Consider the following 26,240-nt stretch of genomic DNA (forward strand, 5'->3'; position numbering starts at 1 on the left):
TACACAGTAAGTGCTAGTGATGGGAACACATTTTTTCATGACAAAACTAGGTAATTGGATTAATATAATTTATTTGTTTTTCAAAAAAAAAAAAATCTAGAAATTAATTAATTAATATTTAATTGAATCTGGTTAATAGATAATACGTTGTAATGTGTGTAATGAGGTGCTTCTGTCGAACCTTTTCTTTATCTTCTTTCTCATTTGTCCGACCAAAGGTTTCTTTACGTCTCCCATGCTCTTCTTCATCATCATAATCACCATCACCACTTCTGTCCCCCTGCAAAACATTCAGCAGTGAGTCTGCTGTGCACATCACGAACAACTCCACCACAAGAGGGAGTGCCAGCTCAAGAATCATCCCCTTTCAATCTACTATTAGAAATTTGCCTGTCTAAAAATGGTCCAAGAAAGTGTAATTTCATTCTGAGATGAATAAGAATAAAGAGACAGAGAGTAACGAAAATGCGCTCACGCTGGGGTCATCCTCCTCGCATTGCTCTTCTGCTGCCCTGGGGTCCGGTTTTATCACCAGCTGCTGGATAGAGCCCTGACAGAACAGGAGAGAAAGAAAGAGACAAATGTGGGGGTTAGTTGTTCAGCCATTTAAAACAAAATCAAGTTGCTTGTGTAAAAGATTGCTGTGTACATTTGCAGAATGCCAAGTGGTTACTCACACGGCAATCATGTCCATACGTAAGCGCTGCCTGGAGCTGTAAGAGCTCCTGTCAGAATGAAATCTGTTCTCTTATTTTCATTCTAACAGCACTTGGAGATGTGCCAGCAGCGCTTAAGGGAAGGTAATCAATTTTGTACAGTTATCAGCAGGCTTTCAGATGAAGCACCTCCTGCTTTACTCATTAGGATTTAATGGGTTCTTTTAGCCATGCACATTCATTGAAATACAGCAGAGAATTATGATGGCCATCAGCTACTTTCATTATTAAAGGCATTATGAAATGTCATGGTCCAAACAACCATGAAACAATGACAATGACTTATTCAATTATAGCCATTACAGATAACACAATAACTTTCATTAGTATTACTTCCGATAGGAAATGTGAAATAACAAAAGCTCAACAACAAAACTGACAAACCACAAAAGTAATTTTCCAAGAGGGCACAACAGCAATTACAACTCTCTAGAAGTTTGAACCGGAGACATTTTGGGGTATAGCCATGTTTAAAAGTGTCATCATTTCTGCCTGCAACTGTAGGAGTGTATGTGAGAGTTTCATTGTTCGTCTTGGTCTTCTTTTCCCGAGGGAGGCCCATAGCATTATACCATTCAACACAAAGGATTCTACCTTCCCGAAGTCTTCTCCATGCCAACAAGCCCCCCTAAACACAATAACACACCAACTCATGGGACAAAAGCTCCTCATCTGGAATAGTTCAAATCATATGGGGCAGAGGACAAAACTTCTGAGAACTTTTTGAAATCATGTTTGATATGGTCGGTGTGGTAGAATTAGAATGTGAATAAATTAGGGAATGTTTTTTTATTTATAGTCAACTAATGATTTTGTAAAGTAATATTTTTAAATGTTTCATTATTATGTTAAGTGTTATAAAAATATTTTGAAAAAATTTAATAAAAAAATGCAATCAACAATACCAACAAGTCAAAAATATTAAATTATCAAATTACTAAATGATTCTCCTGAAAGCTCCAAACAGGTATACAGTATGCACCAATATTAAAAGTCTGGGCGATAATGGGCAAAAAAACAACAACTTTTAAAGCTTAAAAGAAATCCAAGTTATGACATAAACAGGTTTTTATGTCATAATTATGACTTTTTGTCTCATAATGTTGAATTTTTAGGTATTTTTGAACTTTTTGTCATAATTATGATTTTTATTTCATAATGACTTTTGTTGTTTAATCATTTCAACTTTTTAACACATGATTTAAACTTTTCATGTCATAATAATGATTTATGAAAGCATGTATTTTTAATGTGGCGGAAATAGGCTTCCTTAGAAAACAGATAGATAAATAATATTTAAATTCTGTACTATTTCGTTTAAATATACAAAATAAAACACTAAAACTAAAATCTGAGTTAGGCATCACAACATTATAATGTACAGTATGAGAAATGGATATTCAATTTGAGATTTGCTACTTTGAGTGTTAGATGATGGCAAAGGGAAAATGAGCATGCACAATTAATCCAATATCAACTGATAACAATAAATTAAAATGCCCCATCCCATTTCAGATTATAATCACAGTTAAACATCATCACTCAAACAAATGACAGAACACTGCCTCTTTGAACAGTTCTTACTATACAGCCTGCCTATACACCCTCATGTTGCTCTACACTTTTAATAATAAAAGTTCCAAAAAGAGGTTTTCGCAGTGATGCCATTGAAGAACCATTTTAGGTTTCCCTAAGTTCCCTAAGTCCCTAAAATAACCATGTGGCGAGCAGGACGTGGCAGAGGGCCGTGAGAGATACGAATCACGCCACCAGCCTCGCGCCGATCTCTCACGGCCCTCGGCCTTGCCCTGCTCGCCACAAACCATTTTTTCTTAAGAACATTTTAATAATCAGAAGAACCTTTTTCCTCTGAAGGCTCCAATATGTTGAGCGTTTTGTGCAATGGAAAGGCTCCATGGATGCTAAAGGTTCTTCATGGAACTATTGATGCCGATAAAGAACCTTTATTTTTAAGTTTGTAAGTGGCTGTGAATAATCTCGAGCACCTTTTTGATCATGGATCAGTGATAGATGAAAAACTGTCAAGGTGAATGTGAATGTCATTGTGCCCCAGTCAATTTACTAAAGGCACATGATATGCACATGATATCCCCAGTCAAAATCAAAACACAATAAAGTACGAGACTTAAAGGGATAGTTCACTTTGAAATTAATTTTTGGTATGTTTTAGCTTACCTCAAGGGCATCCAAGATGTAGGTGTCTTTTTTTCCGCAGTAGTTTCAATTTTGATATTTTTAGGTCAAACCGTTCTTGTCTGTCAGTCATATAATGCAGGTCGATGGTCACTGTCTCAAAGAGCATGCACAGAGTCCAAATTAAAACAATTCCCCGTCGTCCAAATTAAACAATTCCCCATCGTAAGTACACATTGATGGCCTAAGACACGGAACGAGCGGTTTGTGTGAGAAAACGAACAGTATTTATATCGTTTTTACCTCTTATACACAGCCACGTCCAAGTGATCTGATCTGACGTGTACGCAGACTGGTGCATAGATATATACACTAGATGTCGCCTTAAAGACATTCGTTCCAATGAACTGCCGTAGACAAGGCGACATCTATTGTGTATATATCTATGCACCAGTCTGCGTACACGTCAGATCAGATCACTTCGACATGGCTGTGTATAAGCGGTAAAAACGATATAAATACTGTTCGTTTTCTCACACAAACCGCTCGTTTCGTGTCTTAGGCCATCAATGTGTACTTACGATGGGGAATTGTTTAATTTGGACGACGGGGAATTGTTTTAATTTGGACTCTGTGCATGCTCTTTGAGACAGTGACCATCGACCTGCATTATATGACTGACAGACAAGAACGGTTTGACCTAAAAATATCAAAATTGAAACTACTGCGGAAAAAAAGACACCTACATCTTGGATGCCCTTGAGGTAAGCTAAAACATAACAAAAATTTATTTCAAAGTGAACTATCCCTTTAAAAGCAAAAAACAAGGTAAATATGAATATAAAAATTACAAATTTGACTTTCAGCTCATCTTTTATCATCAATTATGATTTGTGAGGTGTTTAAACAGTATTTCCTAAATAACATTTCTTAGTTTTGTGAAAATGTAGATGGTGACATACCACAAATCTCTCCAGGCCAGTACTGCCCGCATTTGCCACAAAGATGCCTGAGCCCGGCTTAAAGCTGAGGGGCTGCTGGCTTCTCTTCAGGGGTGCGCTGTGGAACTGCTCACAGTCCATATAGAGCCGAACTTCCTCATGCTCGACAGTCAGCGTGAAGCGGTTCCACTGCTGTGTCATGTCAGGCACTTTAAAGGAAGCCACCTCCACGGTGGCAGCAAACCCTGGCTCGCTGTAATACAGTACAATCCTCTGGGTCTTGTCCTCCACGGGCGTCAGGGCCAAGCCCAGGTGTACGATCTTCTGGGAGGGATCTGTGATGGCAAACAGGACCCCTCCTCGAGAGCTGGAGGGCTTGAGGGTGACAATAATGGCAAAGTCCATGAAGAAGGGCTCAGGTACAAAGGACTGGGTCAGTCGACCTACATTAGCATTAGGCCCAAAACTGTAGGCAGGGAAACCCTCGTAGCCAGTGATGAAGGACACAGAAGGAGGAAGAGGGACGCCAACTAGCTCAGTGAGCACTAGATGACCCTTGGAACCTCGCTCTGAAAGAAATCACCCAGTAACAAGGGGAATGATTAAAATGAAGGACAATATACACAGTCATAATATTCCTTCTCACAATTTTGAAAATATGTCTCCTAATAAATAAACAGTCTAAAAAAAGTGTTACAATGAAGACTAGAAGGCCCTAAACACACATATATAAATTCCATTGTTTTTTTAAACAATATTTCATGTTTATTAAAGGAAAAGTTCACCCAACATTTTTTAACTTGTTTAAAATCTTCTTTTTGTGAGAAGGTATTTTCTGTTTTCCTGGTATTTTTTACCCTCCTGTGAGCTGTTAAACATTTGAGCTCATGAACTGATTTTTTTAATATTTATGATCAACTGAATTATTGAAAAGATTGAAAGTACAACTAGTGAGTACATTTAATCCTCCATGATTACACCGAGGAGAACTAGAGAAGATGTTAACGTTCAATGACTGACAACTTAAAAATAATTTTAAAACTAGATTCAAAAGCATAGATTCAAAAGATTTATGAATGCGGCATACGAGTTGCATAAAAAGCTTTGACAAATTTTTCATATGCTGCTTTTGCTTCATTTTTTAAAAGATTTTAAAGCTTTAAAGATTTAGCCCTCATTCATTGTAATTGCATGAAACAGAGCATGGAAATGAATCTTCAAAAATTCTGTTTCCATTGAACTGAAGTGCATTGAAGTGTTTTAATGAGAGAATTTTCAATAAAAAAAACTGTATGGTTTTTCAAATACATAATTTTTATTGAAAAATCATGCAAGTTTTTGTAATAGGGGTGTAACAGTTCTCAAAAAAAAAAAAAAAAACGCACCATTCTCAACCCATGGTTCTACTACCCGAATGACCTACTACTTCCGCCGAGATTCTGAAGCGCACATTAGACACTTTACTATCCCATAAGGCCACGGGAGAGGATTTATGAATGGCAGTGAAGCAACGCAACTGACGCAGGTAGCTCATGTGACAGTAACAAAATGGCGAATTTAGTACGTCCGAATTTCATTCATACTAGCCATATTCTTACTATTTAGAATTTTTTTTTTTTACATTTCAATTGCATTTACATTTAAAATTCAAAGTACCTACTCAAACAGTATGCAATCTCAAATGCACAGAGAGTTCTGCTAATGTATGTTTCTGACAATGGATAAACTCTGCATGTGTTTCACATGAGAGTTGCTGTCCAATCAATTATTAGTATGTAAATCTGTTGCTGACATCACAGTTCCTCACATTTTGGTGTGTTGCACACAGTTCAGCATGGCAAGCGAAGGAGACAGATAGAGAGCTGATAGAGCTGCCGCATAAATCATAAATATCCTGTCTGGGAACTGGCTTCCCAATACATTACAACAGAGATGGTCCAATAAAAAAGGACCATTGTGAGTGCCATTTGCAATGTACATCTATTATGACTAATTATTTACGGCATCATTACCCGGGTGTTGATAGCGCACAGGCGCACATGAGACCAAGAAAGCACACCTTGCCTTCTGTGCACAAACAACCACTCATTGCTAATTCGGACATACTGAATTGAATTCTCTTGTACGTCTTCTTGCACTTAGACAAATTCACACTAAATTATGTCAACATCACCGTCTTGGCAGGTATCATAGCAAAACATGATTGGTTATGTCTTAAATGAATGTAAACAGTTGAGAATGTGTACAGTATCAATATATTGGATTATATATATGTCTTAAAGTGACAGCAACATATTATTCCTTCTGCCGTCTGTGATTTTAATGTTAATCAAACAACAAAAGAAAAAGAGAAAATATCTCACTGCTCTTGACTTTTCACACCGATTTTGACAACATCCTTTGACTAAATCCTAAATCCTTTGTCTACTGTTTCACATTATTATTATTATTATTATTATGAACACATTATATAGACAGTAAAACATTCTCATTAGTTTATGGCATTGTCAAAGCTAAAGACTCCTCAAACTGACATTAAGAAATAACTGCTGTTTCAATAATAATGAGGTACAATGGCAAATAAACAGCTCTACAGGGCTGCAGGGCTTCTAGCAAATGCTCTATCTGACTGATAGTAAAGAGTTTCAGAACTCAGAACAGAGAGAGGATCCTCTTTATATATGCATATATCAGCCGTAGGTAATCAGTCACACTGGCTGCCGGAGCTCATATAAGAGTTGTGAAATTGTTAGATTTGATGATGCACGTGGAAATTGGTCTGATTCTTGACGCTGATCCTCTGCGTTAATTTGATCAAATATATATATCTTTTTTTTAAAATGTTGTAGATTTATGAAGCAAATGAGAATCTATAAAATTATTCACTAAGTATCATAAAAAGCTCATATCTTATAAACAATGTGTAGCCTATAGGTAGCGGCGTATATAGTGCAACTCTATTCTGTGGCTGCTTGTCTGGCGCTTCTGTTCTGAAACTGCTGGCACAGTGGTTCTACAGCTGGATATATCCCAGAACGTGCAGAGACAAGTGGAGTGATATATGAACAGTGAACAGTCCCAGACAGTGCTTAAGATGCACAAATCTTAAGGAATAAATGAGATCTTAATTAAGGAACACGTCTGGACCCCAGGGTTAATTTCATAATCTTCCTCTATGCCTGTAATCAGCAGGTGGACCTGTAACAGACGCCACCAGCGACCCCAATTTTCAGAAAACCTCCTGCTGCTAATCCTATTATTGTAATATCATGTGATAGGGATTTAGCGTTATTCTTTGAGAAAAGCGAGCTCATCAAACACCAGGCGGATCTCTCTCACACAACGGCGTGGCACAATTAGAAACATTTTAGAGATGGAGTTTAGAGTAAAGTTGGGCTTATCTGTTAGCCTCATGGGTGAAACATTATCTCAGTAATGATTCAACTGCACAGTAAAATCCAAATTACATTTGAATAAGTTAAACTAACAAGACAGTAATGATACACAATAACACCTTGCGTATGCAAATCTCTCCAGTTGGTTTATAACAAAATATATGATGAAATCCTCAATAAAACTAATTACATTTAGTCAACGAGGATCTTTGAGTCTTTGGGTTAACATTGAAAATGGCCTTTCACTAACATGTTTCACAACTTACCACTTCCCTTCATCTCCCATTCCCACACAGTAAAAAAACATCTAGTTAAATTTACGGTAAAAAACTGTCAGCTGTGGTTGCCAGAAATTCACTGAAAAAATACTGTGACAATGTTTCTAAACTTACAGGATGCCTGTATATTTGACAATTTATAACCACACATTTCATTAAGTGATATCATTTTAATATACCTACCTACTTGAACTATCAAAATCTGCCTTTTTACCTTAAAATGTACCGATAACCACAACAATACAGAAAGCCACAAGATGAATCAGAGTTCACTGTAAATGGCCTGTCCACTAAACACACACATCCAAAGATAAAACACCATCAGGGTAACACACAACACTAAAATAATGCAACGAACATTAACTTAACAACATAAAATGGTACACAAAACATACTAATATACATTACTGATAACAAAAATAAGAAGAAACCAAATTATTTAGTAATAAATTATTAATTATTTAAATACAATCATATTGCGAAACGCAGGGTCTTCTGGGAATGTCCTTTTACTGTTTTTCACCATACATTTTTTTTTGTTTTTACTTGCAAAAACAAAAATTTTACAGTATTTTACAAATAAATTAAATATTATGCAATAAACTCTGTAAAGTTTTTCACCATATATGGTAGGCTGATGTACAATTAACCAATCAACAGGTTTTATCGTAGCATTTTACAGTATTTTTCTGTAAAAATTACAAACATTTTATAAAGCGCACCGACACTCACCACTCCACATTCTGAGAGTTTTCTTAGCTCTGGCTTTGCCGGATCCCTCTGTGGGCTGAGGAGGGGAGATTGGGAGGGCTATGCTCTCCTCTGGTGCCATAGTGATGGGTGCAGGTGTGGTGACAGCAGGAGTGGGTGAGATCGTCTCTGAGACCCATCGAAACCTGAACCACTGGATTTGAGAGGAGACACTGACCAGGCTCAGGAGCACCAGACAGGTCAGCGGCAGCACCGGGACCGCCATGCTGCTTGGCCGAGCGAGGTAGATGAGCGTGCGTCGACCGCTGTTGCAAAACAGCCAGAACGTGCTATGTCGCTCCTCCCGCACGACTGCTCTCTGTACCCCCTAGGAACCCCCTCGGTACCCCAGTGCACCACGCAGACTTTGGTATTCAGCAGGGCAGCCAAATGTCCGATTCTCTACGCCATCATAATGGGATTGTTGAACACACACACAGGGAGAATGCACAGCCTTTGACCCCCACCTCGGCCCCCTCCTTAAACCCCCTCCACCTATTACCACCTCTGACAACATTCAGCCCATGGCAATGAAGTTTGCTTACAAAAAATGGAGGATTTCACAACAGTGTGCAGCTATGGAGAGCTTTAAAGCTTGCTAAATGTTTTTCTTCATCTTATAAAGATATAGTGCAAGCAATGTCACACTGAATACAGGGAGCAGCACACTTCCATAAGAAGACATGCTGGATGAATGTTCAGTGCCACTAGGATTCAGTTCTAGTAAAAGTTCAGGAAAGTAAAGAAAGTAATAAAACAGAGCAGCAATGCAAGGATTCATTAAATTGATCAAAAGTGACAGTAAAGACTTCTATTTCTAATAAATGCTTTCTATTCATCAAAGAATCCTGGAAAAACTATCATGTTTTAAAAAATTGTTTTCAACATTGATAAGAAAACATGTTTCTTGAGACACTAAAGACATGGGTCAGTACAATTTTTACTTAAGTCTCTTATGCTCACCAAGCCAGCATGTATTTGATCAGAAATACAGTAAAACAATAATATTGTGACAATGTCAATTTAAAATAATTGTTTTCTATTTGAATATATTTAAAATGTAATTTATTCCTGTGATGGGAAAGCTGAATTTTCAGCATCATTACTCCAGTCTTCAGTGTCACATGATCCTTCAGAAATCATTCTAATATGCTGATTTAATGCTCATAAAACATTTATTATTATCAATGTTGAAAACTACGAGCCCTATAGGGACCTTTGCAAAAATAAAAATATACAGACAGAGCTCCATAGAAAACAGTTGTGGTGCTTAATTATTATTATTATTTTTTAATTGTAATACATTTATTTCAGGATTCTTTGATGAATAAAAAGTTTAAAAGAACAGCATTTTTTTTATATAAAAATAGTTTTTAACACTATAGATGTCTTAATTGCCATTTTTTTTATCAATTTAAAGGTGACATCTTATGCCCCTTTTCACAAGATGTAATATAAATCAATGGTGTCCCCAGAATGTGTCTGTGAAATTTCAGCTCAAAATACCCCCCAGGTAAATTATTTTAGCTCGACAAATTTGCCCCTTTTTGGGTGTGAGCAAAAACGCTCCATTTTTGTGTGTGTCTCTTTAAATGCAAATGAGCTGCTGCTCCCCGCATCTGTTCAGAAGACGGCCGATTCTTTACATGCGCTTCGGATACGATAACAAAACACGCAAATAATCTCACTCATACAAAATCTCAGAAATAACCAGTAGCGGAGTGCAGCCTTACAGGGAGACTCAGGAAGAGGTTGCCACTTTTAGACTGCACCTGGACGTTTCTGAATGGTTAGAGGATACATTTATGTAGTTGTTGTGGAGTTCCATTGATTCATCTGTTTCTGTGGGATTTCCGTTGAAAATAAAATTAATCCACTGCTCTCTTCTCATCTGAGGCTGGACTCTAAATAGTCTTCTGTGCTTGTCTGTGCAGCCAACAACAGAACAGTTTGCATGTTTTGCTCGAACTTTTGCCATTGCGTTAGATCTGTTACACTGTTGTAAACCAAATGGCGTCGCCGTGAGTGGAAACGTGCAGATTAAGGGGCGGTAAAATAATAAAAAGATCCCCTTCCTACAAGAAGGAGAGCGGAATATGATGGATATTTTTACATGCTTGCAGAGAAAGGCTTATCAAAACAAAGTTAATGGGTTGTGACTTTTCACGTTTTCTGGGTTGGTAGATGCACAGGAACCCGATTATAGCACTTAAACACGGAAAAAGTCAGATTTTCTAATAATGATTAAAAAAAACTTTAGCCATCAGGCAGCTATCAGAAGGCCAGTCATATTCTGGAAGGCCTCTATGTCCAGGAACATGGGAAAACTAGGAGTTTGTATTCTGCAAGCACAGGAAAAAACCAGGGCATGGAAATATTGAGCCAAATTCATCAGCCAAGTCTCCACAGCTCAGTGATCACAGCACATCAATACAGTGACAAAGAGAGTCTGTTCTGATCCATAGAGTGACAGTGTGTGCTTGAGATTGTTGCAGATTGTTAAGGTTACAATCGGGTTGTTGGGAGAAGAAATGGATTCATCTTCATGTAGACCTGAAGGCCCAATGGGGACATTCCTACTTAAACTATAAAACTATAATGATAACAAGCATATAGTGAAACGACATCATTGGAATCACTTTCAGATTTTTTTTTTTTCAGCTGATGAATGATAAAACATTGACAGCCAATCAGAATCTGAGCTAAGGCATTTAAGGCGTAACACGACAAAACTGCAGAACGCGCTTAGAATAGACAGAACGCTATTGTCCAATGGTGTGGACGCTAATATATTGTTATAGTTATCTTTATGGTTATCGTTCTTGGTGTGAATGGGCATTGAGACTTTAAGACTTTTATTTTTACAGTAAAACATTAAAGAGCGGACAACTCTGAGCTGAAAAAAATAAACTAGTCAGATTTTAATAACAGTTACTTGCCTTAATGCCCTTCAACCTTTAAATCCACTAAATATATCCGATGACATTTACCAATCTGATGCGTCTCTACTCTCTACATTCCTGTTCATCCCAGTATACACCCTGCTGTGTGTCAAATCCTGACTCTGGGTGCTTGAAAGCATAACTCTTAATGTACCCTGAAAAAAAAAGAGATTTTGGAGTGTAAAGGTCAATAATAAGAAAGGCAGAGGGTCAGCTTGCCATAGCGTCCCATCATGTGAACATGAAGGAACTCAAACTATTAGCCTTTATTTGAGACCCAAAGGTTAAGCAGGAGAGATGATGTTCCCATCCAACCAACCACACTACCCTTTCCTGTACCCCAATAACATTCAGTAATTGGTTTATTGTCAAAAGCCATCAGCTGTGCAATACTGTGAATTTCTTGTCTATAGAAAAGTCTCAATTAGCAGCCGTGGCCTCCGCTCAAGGGCATTATGCCTAATAGAGCAATTAGACAGTACCGTCCTCTAAATGCCAGAGCCTGAATTAAGAGCTAGACACAAATTAAGTCCTAGACACCTTAATTGCATCACATTTCTCTTACTGAAAAAGCCAGTATTTATACAGAGAAAATATATTCTAATAGCCAATTACTGCAAAATTCAACCTCGCAAAGCACTTATTGTGGTATTCAGGCACTACAGATTATATCACATATTGTGAAGGTTCTGTAAATGGAATGGAACGAAACCTTTCAACAATCAAACTGACTAGCAAGCGTCAGAAACCTTGTAAGATCACAAACAGTGATCATCCAGCTCTCCCTAGTGGTGAATTACAGAAACTCACCACTAAAGATCTAACAAGTAACTCAAACAGACTTACTGAAATGACACAAAATGTGTCAGGAAATCCCACAGATATGTATAAATAATGCAAATCGTATGAAGACATAAACAATGCTAAAGATGTGTCACTCATTTTACATCAAAACATATTTCGATGTAGAAACACACATACTCCATACTTTGAAGCATCAGTGTGGTGGTCCGTCATGTCGACTGATTGGTCGTAAGTGCATGTTAGGGTCTTAGTACTGAGGGATTAGCATCAGCACTAGTGAGAGAACAGGAGCTGACAGTAGTCGGGCTTCAGTAATCAATTAGCAAAATGAAGGAGGCTTTGTGGGTGAACAAAAACAGTGCTTAGCCACATTAAATCAAAATCACACTCCAGAGGCTTTTCAGTAAAATCTGCACTTGTCTGTTTTTTAGTGACTCCATGGGCTGTTACTCAAGGGCAGTAGCATACTGATGTCAGACAGTATTTTGTGGCCTGTTGTCTGATTAGTTGTTTACATCTTCATCTCCAACTGTTTAAGAGTAGAAACCACACACTGTAAGAAATTATTGTACCACAATTCCCTCCGTGACATTTCTCATTTGATGTATTTTTGTTGAAATATCTTTACTGTAAATTTAACGCATCTATATATATTTATTTAAATGTTTTATTATTATTTTATTATTTTTACAGTGCACAGTTATAACCTGGGGAAACAATCAATGGGCACTGGCTGTTTGTGAGGTACTGAATTAGGTATTAAAAGGGATATCTTTATATCCTATACACTTAATGTCTGAATGTCATTGCATATAAATACCAAGTGACAACTGCAAACAAATGACAAATGAGCTTTTCTCGCAATTAACTTCACTTTCTGAGCCTTTTTTGCAATGACTTATAAGCAACTGGTTTCAAGGTGAATATATTAAGTCAGTTCCTCTCAGTTTCACACAGGTGTCCTAACAGAGTAACCAAATCCCCCAAAAATCTATCTTTGGTTTAATTTTTGTTCTCTCAAAAAACTCCTGTTTGTAAAGTGCTTTGAAAGTGTACTTTTGTACTCATTCTTTAATAAATGAAAGAAATACTAAAAACACTAAAATACATTAAAAAATAATAATAATAAAAAAAAAGCTACTTCAGTTGAGCTGTTTTATAACACAGGCAAATTCAAGCATGAACTGAATCAGAAATAAGTAGCTAATGCATCCACCCACCTAGAACAGTAACAGTAAATTCCTCCTCATAGCCAGTGTAAACACTGCCCTTTACTCTGAACTTATTTAAGAGAAAGAACTTTCACTTAAATAATGTGCCATGAGATGAATCCTTTACCAGGTACACATATATTTGGACACCGTCAAAACGGGCACCTCCTCACTAAAGTGAGATCTTGCCAAATAATTCGGTAGTCAAGCCAATCTTTAGCTTGCAGCAATATGTATTTGTGGGTGTTTTCTTTGATACCATGACATAAGGCACAGCGTGACATCACAGAAAGTCCGTTTTTTTTAACCAATCAGATTGAGCTTCTGGGTGGGAGGGAGGAACTGTGTCCGAGCAGACAGTGGCCTAGTGTTCTTAACTCTGACTCAGGTCATTATAACCTCCTCACACACCTATAAGAGTAGAAAGAAGCTCAAACTCAATGCTGCTTCTGTGTAATATTTCCTTTACGGCAACAGTCCCCACCCGCTTTTTTCTTGTTGTACATATGCAAGTAAGCACAGCTTGTTGAGAGCAGGAAATGTTCAGTTTTATGCGTGTTTACAGTGACCAATCCATTCCTACTGCTTAACTTTCCTTATTAAACTATGAAACATTTCAAATAACATTGAACCACTAACTGTTTGCCATACATGGATGGTGTAGCATCAGAAAGTTACACCTTGTTATACAAATATAAACAGGAGTTCAGCATGAATGTGGCAACAGCAGGACATTTTATACATTATAACTCCCTCTTATGATTGAGTACCAGTGAAGTCTGCACTCAGCAGGTATTGTTTTAAGGGAGTTTACCATGCTATTTGTAATGCAGAGTTCCTAATGGTCAGTGATAGGCTCAACTCCTGGGCAGAGAATGATAGGAATGTCCAGGTCCCCACGTTCTGTCCAACCTAAATCTTTCAATCACCCACCTGGAGGTCACAGTTGATTGACAATAGAGGAGGAGGCTCCCCAAAAGTAATTACAAACCTGCATGGAGAAGGAAAGCAAGGCAAAGAATATTCACAGAGAGAGAAAAGGCGGCCCTCAAAAGTTTTTTTGGGGTGGTCACTGATTTAAAATATATTACATAAATAAACAGCTTCCATGTTTTCATACTGAATGGACATAATGTCTTGATCTATATTTGGTTTATTATTCTTTCTTTCGTTCTTCTTTGAAAGTTCCTCTGTGGGAGGACAGATGTGAAGTGGAGCAATTTTATGTGATGCTTCATGTTGAAATTAATTCTGGGAAATGGGGTTTGTGACTGGATCAACCGAGACGGATGTTAATTACAGGGTGTTAATATCAAAATGCTAAGTTAACATTAGAGTCTAAAGTGTGCATACGATGGACACTTTACTATCCCATGAGGCCACAGGAGAGGAATTATGAATGGCAGTGAAATGACGCTGGTAGGTCACATGATAATGACAACATGGCGAATGTAGTATGTCCAGATTACATTCATATTACACACACTCATACTATATAGAACATACTTTTTTAGTGGTCGTGAAGTAATTACTACTTTTTAAAAAATACCTATTTTATGCAAGAGAGTATGTGATTTTGGACGCAGCCAATTACTTGATCTCTTTGAAAAGGTCCACTAGATAGGGCACACGTGCCGAATGAGTCTCTTCACACTTTTTTTTAGACTCATTATTATTATATAAAGTAAAATCATTTATTTATTTGGTCATAACGATTCTACTCCGCATTGTGATTTCATACAAACACAATAGCAAACTCAGACTAACATGCATACCTTTATTTCCAGGATTATTATACGGTGTCTGTAGAAATTAGGTAATTATGTAAACCAGCACACTGTAGACAAGGAAGAAAGCACAACAGTGGGCAACGGCTATCCATTCAGACCATTCTCAAACTCAGTCTGACCCTTACCCAGACTTCCCTGCACTGCAAAAAGTGCTTTTCTTACTTAGTATTTTTGTCTGGTTTCCAGTCAAAATATCAAAAAAAAATGTAAATCAAGATGCATTTACTAGATAAGTAAAATTAGATAAGATATTATGTCTTGTTTTCCGGGGGAATTAATCAAAATTAAGTGAGTTTTTGCTTAAAACAAGCAAACTTATATGTCCATGGGGCAAGAAAAAGAATCCTAATTCAAACAGAAACAAGATTATTTTTCTTACCCCATGGACAGATAATTCTGCTTGTTTTAAGCAAAAACTCACTTAATTTTTATTTATTTCCCCAGAAAACAAGACAAAATATCTTATGGCATTTTACTACTTTAGTAAATGCATCTTGATTTAAGAATTATTTGGATATTTGGACTGGAAACAAGACAAAAAATACTAAGTAAGAAAAGCAAATTTCAAGAAAGATGAGTTTGATGGCGTGGGGGGCTGGAGGGGTGATGTGTTTTTTCCATGCTGTGTATTTTCCGATGTGTGTAATATATCACTGTAAGGGCTAAATGGATGTATTGTATATCAGAAAAACTGCAGAGCGGAACTTCCTTGTAAAATGATGATGTCACTTTTAAGGTCAATATGCTTTTTCAGCGTATTACAGTATACAGTATCTGTATCTATTACAAATTACAGTATTTGACTCATTTGAAGGAAACAAAGGAAAGATGCAATTAACTCTTCTAAGGTGATCCGTCTCCTGCAGTGTTGTGGCCAGAAAGATCCATGAACAGGGCCATTTAAACTCAACAGAGCAAAGTGTGACAAGTATAAGCAACAGACTACAATGACCACATGGTTAAAAACGGTGCAAAACAGACAAAAGCATTATATTTTATATTTCTCTAATCACTTGGCTAAAAATGACACATTCTATGCTATATTTAGAGGACTTCCCCGGCAGGTGTTATCATAGCAGGAAAGAGAACAAAGATTCTCCACTAAAGAATTGTGAGTGTGTATTGTGAGTTGTGAATTTGATTAATGCTTAATGCTGGTTTCAGGGGGTTCCTTCCTCTCAATGTGAAGAATTCAGAAATACAGTGACGACCCCCAACAAATATGATGCTATAAATGATGCCATCAAATCCAAAACAAAGCCAGGGTAAAAACATACAGATAACTATCTTTACACAACTGACTACATCAGGTAGAGGACAAAGCCATGTATAACATGCACAGTGCAGAAATGAATCAAACTGCAGCAGCAGCACCAGCCTTCACTTCAACAATCTCTGTATGAAATTTAAGTCACGCTGAAAAGAATATGTGGACCAGTGAGAAAATGTCAAGAGGCCGTTTTACTAGTGGAATAGTGGCTAAAAAAAGAGTGTCTGATCTCTCCTCAGACAGCTTCACTGCTGAAGCGGATCTTAAAACACAATATTCAAAAGCCTTTCTTTTATTGGCTCAAATTCCACAAACACAGAATATGAAACAACTCAACTCATCTTCATGGGATATCACAGGAAAACGATAAGTATTTGGCCACAAGTTAGTGAATGTTCTCTTAACCAAGTTAGTAGTTAGACAATCCGAGACAAATGACACAGATATTCTATATTATTATGTACTCTATACAAATATTCTGTCACTACTATACTAATACTTTTAACCCTTACCTTCATTATAAGGTGAATGGGAGAGATCAACCTATGTACGATATAACAAACTTAATATTAAAAGTTTTTGAACCAGTAAGAACTAAATATTTTTCGATTAGTGTGTGTATTAAAGGCACCCAGAAAATTAAACATATAAATAATATTAAATATAACCAGATTGGAGGAGAAATTACAATTAGCTTCCTAAAATAATGAACAGAATGAGCATCTCACACTCTCTTTCTCTCAGTGTTCACTTACTTCCAACAAATATTAAACAGATGTTCAGCTGCTGGTTTAAAATTGCTAATTTTCTCTCTAATTAATTTTTGTCCTTTTCATCTGAGGATTTAATCTATGATATGAAAGAGCAAAAAAAATTTTTGCAGCATCAAATGCAATTTACAATCTATTTTTGTTTCATCCATACTTGAAAGCCACATATTGCCATCGCAATACTTCTATGTTAACATTATTTAACACAAAAGTGACACAAAACTTTTTTTTTACAGTATTTATTAAACTTGTTAATGTTTAATTCTACATACACTATACAGTACAAAATTTGGGGACAGTAAGATTATTATTATTTTTATTTTTTATTAATACTTTTATTTTGCAAGGACTCCTTAAACTGATCAAATGCGATAGTCAAGACATTTATAATGTTAAAAACTATTTCTATTCAAATAAATGCTGTTCTTCTTAACTTTCTATTTATCAAAAAATCCTAAAAATGCATATCAAGGTTTCCACAAAAATATTAAGCAGCACAACTGTTTTCAACATTGATAAGAAATGTTTCTTGAGCATCAAATCAGCATATTAGAATGATTTCTGAAGGATCATGTGACGCTGAAGACTGGAGTGGACAGCTTTGCCATCACAGAAATAAATTATATTTTAAAATACATTCAAATAGAAAACAACTATCTTAAATAATAACTTTTCACAATATTACTGTCCTTACAGTTTTTTTTTAATCAAATAAATGCCGTCTTGGTGACCATAAGAGACTTCTTTCAAAAACATCACAAACCTTAACGACCCCAAACTTTGAATAGTAGCCAATACAATTGTTTGTTTGTTTTGTTTTTTACAATTGCGAATATTGCAATCAGTTGAAGTAATGAAGTTGTCACGGTCATGTCTAGTTTCATTGTCTTGTTTAGTTTCTAGTTATGGTTTTCTTTGTCTCTTGAGCCGTTTACACGACACCATTTTTAACTAAAAACAGAAAACTTTTTATGCGTTAGCCATTCATTTACACAACAATGGCATTTGGGGATCTGAAAACAAACTTTTGAAAACTTTTTAAACTGCAGGTTTTTGAAAAGGATACCGTTATTGTCTCCGTGTAAACTACAAAAACGTGAATTTGTGAAAACGGTGACATCATGCGTTGTCATGCATAATACAGCATTTTACTTTTTTACAACATGTGAACAGGCATCCTTTTGACAACGTTGTCGTCTGTACGTGAAAAACACAAACAAAAAACCTTTTCCATTTTTAATTTAAAAAACATGTAAGCGTACTCTCTGTTTTGCCTGTTCCTTATTAGTCGTCATGTTTTCTGATGAGTGCACACCTGCTCCCTGTTCTGTTAATGATCTTGCTTTGTGTATTTAAATCCTCAGTTCGAATTAATGTTGTGTTGAATGTGTAGCTTCTGATATATCTTCTTGTTCATTAAAAGTTGCTTGTTATTCGTTCACTCTGCGTCACGCATTGTCAGTTGGACTTAAACTACACACAGTCTGAAAGAAGTTATATGATCTAACAATGAGCAATAACATTAACAGGACTAATAAATGCTGTTCAAAAATGGTATTGTGAATTCATGATACTTAATGCAATAACTAACATTAACAAGTAAAACCTTATTAAAAAAGTGCTGAAAAAATGTTTAGACATTTATTACTTAAAATTACTAAGGATTTTAAAAATGCTAGCAGAGATATAAGAGATAAAAAAAATCAGACTGATGAGGTTCTTCAGGACAGTGGAGAGCATCTAAAGTTACATGGCTGTTTGGATGATTGCCTTTTGAGGACAGTGAGCTCTTTAACTAACCTGCACAGAGAGGATATGAAGGATTTACTTTATTCTGATAGTTTATCCCTCAATTTTTGGCCACTCTAGATGTCTGAGCACATAATTGTGTTGAAAAAAGTAGGCTGTGATTCCAAGCTTTGGACAGCGATGGAAGCATATGCAAAAATATCTCCATAAAAGAGAGGTCACCTGCCTTCTACGAACAGTTCTATAGGTGCTATCAGAAACTGGCATCAGATAACACAATGTTTACCTATGTGCATGTCACTTAATTCGGGTTTCCACAGGCGGCCACATAAAACCTGATGACAAGCAGACACACTTTGTTCTCTATACGAAATATGCTGTTAAATGGTTGGCGGGGCACTGGACCGATATGCTGGGACAGATTATGATGCTGTCGTAACGGACCTGTCTAAAGGCTCCCTGGCGTTCCGATGATTTTTTTGAAGTTATGGGGTAGGGAGATGCGGTGTGGTGCGGCGCTCCGATTTCTTGTTGCGTACGTGTTTAGCTAGCGGAGCTCTGATTTCTCATCTTAGCTCGTCTGGGCCCCCCTCTGGTCTAGTTCCCTGGGCACGTGCAATCTGTCTGCCTAATATGCACTATAACCTGTACAAGTGCTTCCATAAGACACATACAAAGTTTCTTTTAACTTAAATATTTACAGTACAAAAAAAAAAAAAAAAAAAAAAAATTTGTGTAATCACAATGTCTAGGCCTGGAGAACAAAACCTGCATACCACAAATAAAATAACAGAAGCATTTGCTTTAAAATACAAATACAACACTGTAAAAATATTCCTGAAAGAGACATCTATCTAGATTTAAAATCACATGCATGTCCAGGAATTCAATAAATGTATTGATCTGCTAGGATTTTCTGATTAGAATTTTGCCAAGTGATCATAAGAACTAACTAATGTAGCATCTCTTTCTCTCTCACTCACTCACACAGACACACACACACACACCAGCCAAAATGTCCTCACTTTACTCTCTTTGTCTTCACTCCGATGGTCCAAAACTCAAACCGGTCCTCACAAAGATAGTTGTACAAATACACACAAAAACACACGCACACACACATTCATTAAAGCTTAAGCATGGCTAGTTTCATTTGATTTTATCTAGTCTAAATCATCATTAAAGATTATAGGTAAAATAAATAAATCATATCAAGTATGCATGGTGACCTCGGTTATCATCTTAACTGTCAACAACTCTGCCATGTTCTTTACATCACATAAAGGCCTACAGGTGTTGGATTTGCCAGTTTTTCTGTAAAGTCTGATTTTCCATTAACACACTGTAAAACTTTGTCAAAAACCTAAAAGTAGGCTACATATACTTCATGTTTGATTTAAGTCAAATATGATCTAATATGACTAAATCAACCAAAATATATATTGTACAACATCATTCAAAGTTATTTTAAGGCTCATATCAGGTAGAAATAGTTTAGTTTAGCTATAACTGTACTGTAGGCTATTTACTTTTTACAGACAAAATGCTGAAAAAGTTCAACGCTGTGACCTACATGATAAATGTGCACTTAAATTATTATTATTTATTTTTTTATATATATATTTAAAAGCATTAACCTACCTTCCATCACATGAAGCGCAGATGAGAGACAACTCAAGGCGAGATGCGCACCAACGAGCCACGACAGGAGGCTAAACGAATGCAGTGATGTTAAACGCAAATACAGTACATATCCATATCTGTTTGCATGATGAATTATATTTTCATCCCATCAACTTACCGAAGATTCATTTTCTTCAGAAGAATGAGCATAATATTAGCGCAAAAACGTGGATATCAACACTTCCAGAGTGTTGTCACCCACTCTCTCTCTCTCTATCTCACTCTCTCCTCCTGACTGACTCTCCAGTCTCTCACTTCAGACTGGCTGAACAAAGACTGCCTCAGTCTCCGCACTATACAGCGCTACGGACTGCTGAAATCCGACCCCGAAAATTCTCCGAGAAGCGACGGTCTCCACTCTTTCAAATCCGTTTTAGTGCAGTGACCCCATAAACAGCTCGGCTGTTCAATCCCTTTACAAATATGTTTTTCTTTTCTTCCAATCATCCTTGGCTGTCAGAACACGCGTCGGTGTTGCTCACGAATTTTCTCATGTGGCACCGCTGAGGAAAACATTAAATGTGTAGGGTTTTTTTTAGGAAAAATTGGTCAGACGGAGTTTATTGAGCCTACGAGGTGATTATCGACGAAATGCTCACATCTATAATAAATATCTACAATAATAATAGTATTTTAGGGAAACAATTCAACGCCGTTCAAAAAATGACGTTCAATATCAACGCCAAACCGGAAAGAAAGTTTTTTTTAGGCCTTTAAGCTGATAATAAGTTGCTAATGTTGTCTAATCAGTCTAGTAGTTAAACGCAATTCCTTGTGACCTAGTTGTAATAGGCAATATTTACACTATACCGTTCAAAAGTTTGGAGTCTGTAGATTTTCTGCAAAGGCAAAGCTGAATTTTCATCATTATCACTTCCAGTCTTCAGTGTCACATGATCCTTCACTTTCAGATATCAATCAATGCTGATTTTGTGCTTACGATTTTTTTATTATTATTGTCAATGCTGAAAACAGTTGGGCTGCTTAATATTATATATATAGTCTACTGTGATATGTAGCCTACTTTTTAGGATTCTTTTATGAATAGAAAGTTCAAAATAACATTTATTTGAAATAGAAATTATAGATGTAGGCCTTTACTGTCCCTTTTGGCCAATGATTTAATGCATCCTCCTTGCTGAATAAAAGTATTACTTTCTTTCTAAAACAGTTTGAACAGTAGTGTATGTTTACATGAACAATAGACCTAATTGCATTTGGCAGATACTTATAACAACTTAACTTAAAATAAACTTATTTCAGTTCATGCATTCCATGAGAATCGAACAATGACAAATGGAGTTTTATTTATTTTACTCACAAATAAAACTGCTATTCCAAAAACCCATTGGAAATTCCCTGGCTCGAAAATGCTAATTCACTTCCGGGTTTAAGGACTGCAGATTCTTGTGATAGATGTGACATTTGGGACAGATTGAATTTAGAAGCCTTAATTTTTGTATTCATCTTCCACATTTCAAAATGTGTAAGTTACAAAAGTTAATATTCGGAGTTATTGGCCTATAGTTAATATTTCCTATTAACATGCAAGAACAACTATCTATTGATTTATCAAACAAGAGTTTAACAAAAGTTAAAATGATTTCCTCTTTATTCCCTGGCTGGTGTATGCTTTAAAGACAAGAGTACATGCTCAGGGAATCCATGTACCATAATGAGCAAACTGCTGAGAGACCTACTTAAAAAACTGCAGATAACGTCCATGAAGGACCACCCGGGAAGCAAAAGCTTTTTTTTTTTTTTGACTTTCACCAGGGGATTTTAAACCCCATACTGTCCCCTCAGAGACTTGCAGAGCTACCTCATACCTCTCTCTGCAATGCAAGAAATCAGGGACACAGATCCGGTGTCAGACAAAACATCTTTGGAAGTCCTTGGTCCCGAACAAAAGATCCTGCTCCACAAGAGACCTTCCTATTCTTCACCAGCACACTCTTTCTGTTATCATCACAAGAGTCCTCATCCCGGTACGGTTAAGCTCTCACATTTCAGCCCACAAAAGTCTACACGATAAAGCGTTTTGTTAAGGTGATAAATTAATGGGTGATTATTGTCAAAAACCTGCAATTAGTCTTGAAATGATAATGGTTTTGTGGGAAAGCCTTTGATATCCTGGAGAATGCAGATGACCTGACATGACCCAGCACTAATTGGAGAACTCATGCTCGGAGAATGAACAATTCCTGTGTTATACATATTCAGTTATGTTTGTTCTTATAGTTTCGTTTTCATGGACTTTTAGTTTGTATTCAGTAGTTCCTGTCTTCCTTTGTTTCAGTTTCCCGCTTCTCATTTGTTGTCATGGACATTCATTAATCTTCACAGGTGTTAATCATTAGTTCCCTTATTTGCCCTGTATTTAAGTTGCTCTGTTCTACTCTTCAGTTGTTGGTTATTGTTTGTGTTATATGCACTCTGTTACACCTTCTGGATTTACCTGAGTTTATTTAATTGTTTAATCAATTGTATTAGAACCAATTGACTCTTCATCTTTGGACCTTTATCTGTGTAACAGAACAACCAACCTTATAATAGAATATGCAACAACGTTTGCTGCCATGGCTCATGTGAGCCACAATTTACTGGATTTCATGGAATATTTCTGCAACGATGAGACCCTGAAATCATTGTTCTGGATAGGGGTGAACTACCACTATCCAAACGACCATCAGGTGTCTGGAGAGCATCTGTCCACGATCTAGGACACAGCCAGATCCAAAGCGCAGCCTACCACCACCCTCTGTCGCAGAGAGCGCCCCACAGATGGAGAACGACCACCCGCTGTGATGAGTGAGCCAGAGCCAGAAGAGGAAGGGACAGCGCCGACCATCGCCCCGGAACCCCAGCCCCAGAGTGAGTCTGACCAGGAGTGTGAGCCAGTTACACTTACAGTTTTGGGGGTAACTCATTACAAGTAACTTGTATAGTAATCAGATTACTTACTTACTAAATGACTGGTTGTTTTGTTTTTATTGGTAAAGTGAGTGTTAAACTTTTTTTTTTTCTTCTCCTGCATCCTATTCTTCCGTTATCCATGGCAGCAAAGCTGAAAGGTTTGCTTGAGCTGCACCCTCTACTGTACATGCGTGAATTTGCATTTACTTCCGCCTGAGGGTGAAAGGGTCTTTACATTTGCCAAAAAATATAACCTTTTGTTATAAAAAAAAAAACAAGCCCAGCCCAGGTGGGAAAAAGTAATGCATAAATAACGTAAAGCATTACTTTTCTAAATAACTAACGCAATTTACTTTTAAGGGAGTAATGCATTACTTTCAAAGTAACTTTCCCCAACACTGGACATCAGTGGAATTGGACAACGAGGACTGGCTGATGGATTTTGACACGGAGGTACTGCCTCCCACCCGGTATTTTCTGTGTGTTTTGAATCATCGCTTTTTCAAGACGGCACTGACACTGTTTCGTTGACCTGTTGGGAACTGGCCACCAACTCTGTCACCCTTACAGCAAAGCTCCTCCAGTCTTCCAGCCCCACCTCTGATGGATGCCTGCAGCCCTTTGTCTTCCCCGGGAACGCCTTTCTGCGACGTGAAGCTTCAGTTCGTGCAACCACCAGCCTTCTCTGTCGGTCTTCGCACGGACGTCGTCGGCCCCATCTACACCTTGGATCCTCCCACCCTCGATTCCGTAGTGGGCTGTCGTCTCTGCCATGCTCTGGGTCTGCGTCAGCGGGCATGTTCAATCTTCGCAGCCGGGGTTTCGTCGTCCTTCGAAATAGAGTAGGGGTGAAACCCCGGCATCCTGGCCAAATTTTCCCATTGGCCTCTGTCCATCATGGCCTCCTAATCATCCCGATACATACTGATTAGCTTCATCACTGTCTCCTATCAACCGATAAGCTGGTGTGTGGTGGGCGTTCTGGCGCAATATGGCTGCATCATCCAAGTGGAGGCTGCACATTGGTGGAGGTTGAGGAGATTCCCCTCTTCCATATGTGAAGTGCTTTGAGTACCCAGAAAAGCGCTATATAAATGTAACGAATAATAACGAATAATTTGCCCTGTATTTAAGTTGCTCTGTTTTACTCTTCAGGTGTTGGTGGTGGTTTGTGTTATGTGCACTCTGTTAAGCCTTCTGGATTTAACTGAGTTTATTAAAACCAGTTGACTCTTCTTCATCTTTGGAACTTTCTCTTTGTAACACCATATATATATATATATTTTTTTTTTGTGAAGCTGGAGGATTTACCATCTGACAACAAACTGTAAAGAGCAGTGTTTTGCATTTAGACAATATGGTAAATATAGTATACTAAGATTATTGGAATGTTTTACAAGAAAAATAGTCCATCCATGTTTCACTTGCTTCTTTTTTTTTTTTTTTTGTGAGTATTGTCTTTCAAGAACTTGAATGCATAAACAATTATTCATTATTTTATAGTTCTTAATTTCAACACGGTTTAACCTAGAATGTGTATGTCCAACATTTTCCTAGTGCTTTGGTTTGTTAACCCAGCCATTTTGAATTTATTAAAATTAATAAGCTTTGGGATCTTAAATTTATAATGCATCTAATGATATCTGTGAAGAAATATTGTACAAATGTGTGACCCATGACCAGTTTGATTAATGTGTGTAAATTGTACCTAGGTTAATCTCTGCCAGAACTCAAACATACAGTAATGTGTTGTTGACAAGGTCAGATGACCTCAGCACTAGTACACAGACGCCAAGTTTAGATGAACTAACTCAGTTTAAGTCTTGCAACATATACCAGTACCTTGTGCAGGCTCACCAAAAGATGTTAATGTGCAACACCAAAGCATCCAGTATACTTGTGAGAGTGAGAACAAGATTTTAGCATAATCTTTCAGTCATCAGATCAGTATTGAGGGGAACAGTTAATCCACAATATTATATCTTTTTACCCAAATTTCTATTTTCCGAAGTTATGTAGATTAGTGGAACAAAATGTGGAAGTCTGGTCTCAGAGCAGTCAGTTCCTGGATTTGTTATAGAAAACTCATTTTTGTTAATGTTTACAAACAAATACTGATGGATGTGTTTCCCAGCCTCCTGATGACTCAATATGTTTGATGAGACTAACAATAGATTGTATATTTTTGTTGATATGTTCTCTGATCAACTTCCACATCTTCAAAGTCAGTGTCTCTCATCTAAACATGGGAAACGGATGCTTTCCTTGTTCTCATAAGTCTCTAGTGACTAACTAGCTATTGAAAGCTTTGACATGGTTTTCATTTAAATTCATCAGCTTCAGAAATGAATTCAAACTTAAATCTCATAAATGGACACCAGGGGTAGGCATTCAGTGTTGACATTATATACTTTCATACTCTTAACACACATGTACGTTGGTGCATCATTATGAGGACATTCCATAGGTGTAATGGTTTTTATACTGTACAAACTGTATATTCTGTCCCCCTACTACATTAAACCACAACCTACCAATTACAAAAAAACTTCTACATTTTGACATGTTTAATTAAACATTTAGTATGTTTGAGGACTCAGGAAATGTCCTCACAAACCACGTTTACATTGTAATACCAGTCTAATAGCCATGTCATTATACAAATAATATTTGTGTCCTTATAAATCATATAAACAAGCACACACATACACACCCTCACAAATTCTAATTATTAACCTTTAACGCTAAATGTTTGTTTAATAAGACATAATTTCGTGCCTTTATAGGGCTGTTTTTTTATTTTTATGAAGAACACAGTATGATTTCTGTCAAAATCTGACAGACACAAAAGATTAATTATAATGTTAAATT

At 37.0% G+C, this 26,240-nt stretch overlaps 1 protein-coding gene across 5 annotated transcripts in view; it reads right to left on the reverse strand.

Annotated features, from left to right (window-relative positions):
* Nucleotides 1-20,763, reverse strand: part of col15a1b (collagen, type XV, alpha 1b) — a 47,367-nt gene extending 26,604 nt beyond the window's left edge. For 3 of the 5 annotated variants that reach the window (XM_082172504.1, XM_082172503.1, XM_082172502.1), the window contains exons 1-5: nucleotides 20,572-20,761; nucleotides 20,412-20,482; nucleotides 3,833-4,380; nucleotides 476-550; nucleotides 182-280 (exon numbers count right to left, since the gene is read on the reverse strand). In XM_082172504.1, coding sequence (XP_082028630.1) covers nucleotides 182-280; nucleotides 476-550; nucleotides 3,833-4,380; nucleotides 20,412-20,482; nucleotides 20,572-20,603 — 825 coding nt within the window. In that variant the 5' untranslated portion in view covers nucleotides 20,604-20,761. Of the gene's footprint in view, nucleotides 1-181; nucleotides 281-475; nucleotides 551-3,832; nucleotides 4,381-20,411; nucleotides 20,483-20,571 lie in introns of all 5 variants that reach the window. The other 2 variants (XM_082172505.1, XM_082172506.1) reach the window with 2 other exon arrangements.
* Nucleotides 20,764-26,240: the final 5,477 nt, after the last annotated feature.

The sequence above is a fragment of the Leuciscus leuciscus genome (genome assembly GCF_965113295.1).
Source record: "Leuciscus leuciscus genome assembly, chromosome: 6".
In the NCBI taxonomy this organism is placed as follows: Eukaryota; Metazoa; Chordata; class Actinopteri; order Cypriniformes; family Leuciscidae; genus Leuciscus; species Leuciscus leuciscus.